The 3,863-nt window shown below is 29.9% G+C and overlaps 1 protein-coding gene across 1 annotated transcript; it reads left to right on the top strand.

Annotated features, from left to right (window-relative positions):
* The first annotated feature begins 2,044 nt into the window (after positions 1-2,044).
* Positions 2,045-2,969, top strand: LOC122277422 (disease resistance protein RGA5-like). The gene is made up of 3 exons (XM_043087391.1): positions 2,045-2,201; positions 2,326-2,404; positions 2,616-2,969. The coding sequence occupies exons 1-3, from the start codon at positions 2,196-2,198 to the stop codon at positions 2,759-2,761; spliced, it is 231 nt and encodes a 76-aa protein (XP_042943325.1). The 5' UTR covers positions 2,045-2,195; the 3' UTR covers positions 2,762-2,969.
* Positions 2,970-3,863: the final 894 nt, after the last annotated feature.

The following is a 3,863-nucleotide window of genomic DNA, read 5'->3' as shown; positions in this document are numbered from 1 at the left end:
CTTACGAATAAATTAGTTGAATTTAACCAACTGCAATTGTACCAAATTAACATTTAAAAAAAATTAAATTCTGTAAAATTGGGGTAGTGTTTTTCTGTCAGATCTCAACTAATATTTATGAGTTAATCTAATTATTAAAATTTTTTAAATTTTTAATTAAAATATAATAAATAATTTAATTATTTCAAATCTCTAACCTGCATTTTAGAAACTAAAAGTCTTATAAAGTAATATTATTATTTTTTTTTTCCTGAAAAGTTTAGAAAAAGCGAAAGTTGGCCATCGAGCTGTAGACGAGTTAGAATGGATTAGCTAGGAAAACTTCTCTTTTTGGCCGGGGAGGGAGGAAGAATTATTGGGAATTAAAAATTAATTAGTTGCATTAGGAAATTAAACGCACTACAAGAAAAATAAATTTTTGTGATTAATTTATTATAACGAAAAAATTATTCGTAACTAAAATACTTAATTTTAATTACAAATAATTTTTTCGTTGAAATAAATTAATTATAAAAATCTATTTTTCTTGTAGTACTGACGTCGTACAGGTACACCTAATTGCTAAGACAAACATCATCTACACCCATCTTTATCTTTTGGCTACAATCTGCTTATTATTCATGTTAATTAAAATCTCAACAAATATATATATATATATATATGTTTAATTATAATTTGTCTATTTTTTTCCCCTCTTAATGATCTATCTTTACGTCGTCGACTGATCTTCAAATATAAATGATATATATAAATATATATATATATTTATATATATAAACGTGTCATATAATATACTCGTACTTAATTACAAAATACACGACATGCGCTAATAAATATGTACGTAGGAATCATCTCCTAATTTTCACTTGAAATTAATGGATAAAACACTTGATATATATTTTAGTAGTCATTTGATCACTTGTCAACGTACATGCATGAGTACGTGAAACATGATGCATTAGTCCTTGAAATATCCATAAAAGACTTTAATTTACTTAGTCAAACAAGCTGCTGCTGACATCCACTTAATTAAATTTCCAGAATCTATCTCTATTCAACCATGCATAGAACGTCATTAATCTTCTCCCATGAAAAAACGCTATCAAGTGTGTGTGTATATATATGTATATATGTATGTATGTATGTATGTATGTATCAGTACTATCTTATTATATATTAAAAATAATATTTAGTGTCATATATAAATCCACATGAATCAAGTCAATCAACCCATTTCTTTTTTTAGTACTTATTTCATATTATCTAATATATATATATATATATATATATATATATATATATCAGTAAGACAAAATTACAAAATTTCAAAACAGCCTCTCTCTCTCATACATATATATATATATATATATATATATATATATATATATATATATAATTTTAGACATAAAAATGAATTGGCTACTAATAGTTTTTTTATTGCAATAAATTGATCATAAAAATTCATTTTTTTTGTACATAGCTCGTGACGTAGTACTTCAAAGATATCTACATGCAAATTAATATTGGATACATAATACATGTTTTATATATTAATAATAATTTATTGTACTTTAATGGTTGTTAGAATATTATTATAAACGCATGCATGCAATATGCAAGTCTTCGTTTAGAATACCAAGTCAATATGCATGCCCTACTACTTGTCTGATCAAATTAAATTCTTTGGACCCACACAGCTTTGATATATCATTTCTTTTGATAATTGAAACTAGTCCGGCCGGTCTTTAATTTCAAGGGCCCCAACATTCCTGAATAAGGGATATGGCATATTATTTATTGGAAAATCCTGATCCTACTCCTACGGTTGATCATGATTCATGAACAAGCTAGCTAGCAGCGTTCTAGACGCGGATTTGGATGCTTGGCTTTAGCTTATACGCGGTACGACCGATCGAAGACCAAAATCATCAAGACTCGAAAAGTGATGGGCAATTCACCGACATTCTGTAATTTAATTAGGAAGCTTCCAGGGAACGCTGCATGCTGGCTAACTTTTTTTGACTTTTTCTATCAATATTGCCATAGGAAGTCTTTCATCAATGGTTAGTTTCCATCTATAAATTAAACCGGCTAGGGGCTTTCTTTGGTCTTTAGTTCGTTTTCTTTGCATATAGAAGTCGTGTCTATTTTCTTGGCTCTTGGAGACGACAGACAATAGAATCGCCGCTAACATCATGAAGGTATTACTTGCAATCACATGATATGGATCGTATTTTTCCTTCTTTAATTTTGGGATCATTTTATATATAAATATACACACACATATTCTGACGACCTCTTTCTCAATGGACGTTAAATTTGCAGCAAAAGATTGTGGTGAAGGTGCAGATGACTTGTAAAAAATGTCACGCTGAGGCACTCAAGGTCGCAGCTACTATAAAGGGTTAGTATTAAGTACGATGCTTAATTCTCGCGTTCAAAAAAAAAAAAAACCTTTGAATATTAATGATAGTGCGTATTGATCTCCATATATATATATATATAACTCATATTCTTTCTTGGTAAAGATGTCAAAACCATAATATGTATATGTGCGCGCGCGCGCTTTGGAGTCTAGAATAAGATTATATATAAGTGATTTGCAATGCATGCAGGCGTGGAGTTTTTGGGCCTAGGAGCGGAGAAAGATAGAGTGGTGGTGATTGGGAATGATGCTGATGCTGTAAAGTTGGCTACAAGTCTGAGGAAGAAGATTGGGCCGACCCAGATTATCAGTGTAGAAGTGGTGAAACAAAGCTAACATCAATACCATATATATACTAATTGCGTGCATGCCAACAGACACGTACGCACAGTCCACAGAGAGCTGAGAGATGCATGTTTCTTCTTGAGTTTTAGAAAGCTTTTTAATGCACATTAATTACTTTCGGCTGTATGTTTTCTTTATGGGCAATACTTGATCAGCCAGAGATGATTTGTTTAATACTGCTGAGAAAGATTTTTTTTTATGATCTCTTCGTTCATATCTAATTTTCTGATCTCATCATTATATGAAAGCACTTGGGTATGCATGCATATAAATATATAAATATATATTTTATTATAATAAGTGGCTATCAAACTGTTACAATAACTTTTCTTATTTTTTCGTTAAATCCGTTTGTATTGTAATTAAGTCCAAAGCCAAGCCAACCACCGCTGCCTATCCTCCTCCTACATGCAGCAACGCCACATGCAAGGCCACACGCAAGCCTCTGTTTTACCTCACCAAAACAAAGTAGTGTCAACCACTTGAACCAGCCCCTCATCCGTTGACCCATACTCCTCAACTGTTGTTCTTCCTCTCAAAGCAATCCGCTGCCGCAATATTCATGTAAAAAGAATTAATACAAATATATAAACTACTAATCTGTTTAAAAAATATGCGTAGTTTGAACTTGCTCATCATTTTCTTAACTCATGTAGTTTGAAAGCTACATTCTCTCAGCCTTTTTTAGGAATCTAATGTCTTAGCAGTGGTGGAACAAGCAATTTTTTTTTAGAAAGGGTCGACTTTTTTTACCGTATGACATATTTATGTAAAATAAGAAAATATTAAAAATCATAAAAACATAACTACGTATAAAATTATCTCAATATTTGCTACATCTACATAGAAATAAAATAATAAAAACACAACTTAATATATATTCCAGATTTTTGACGATAATATTTTATAGAATAATTTTCATCAATTATTATTTTTGTAATGAAATATTTAGTACTTATTTTCGTAAAAACTATCAAATGATCTTTTAAAATGTTATTTTTTATTCTAGTATATAAAATAGTTTATCAAGTGTCATATAAAATTTTTCTCATGTTACATTAAGCATATAATGTTATAATTGAGACCTTAAATA

Source organism: Carya illinoinensis, chromosome 9 (assembly GCF_018687715.1).
Source record: "Carya illinoinensis cultivar Pawnee chromosome 9, C.illinoinensisPawnee_v1, whole genome shotgun sequence".
In the NCBI taxonomy this organism is placed as follows: Eukaryota; Viridiplantae; Streptophyta; class Magnoliopsida; order Fagales; family Juglandaceae; genus Carya; species Carya illinoinensis.
The sequence above is the reverse complement of the archived record's forward strand: the minus strand, read 5'-3'. Positions and strand labels throughout refer to the sequence as shown.

Coding starts and splice junctions, on each gene's coding strand:
- LOC122277422 (XM_043087391.1), top strand. Junction 2,405..2,615: donor GGTCGCAGCTACTATAAAGG/GTTAGTATTAAG, acceptor CAATGCATGCAG/GCGTGGAGTTTTTGGGCCTA.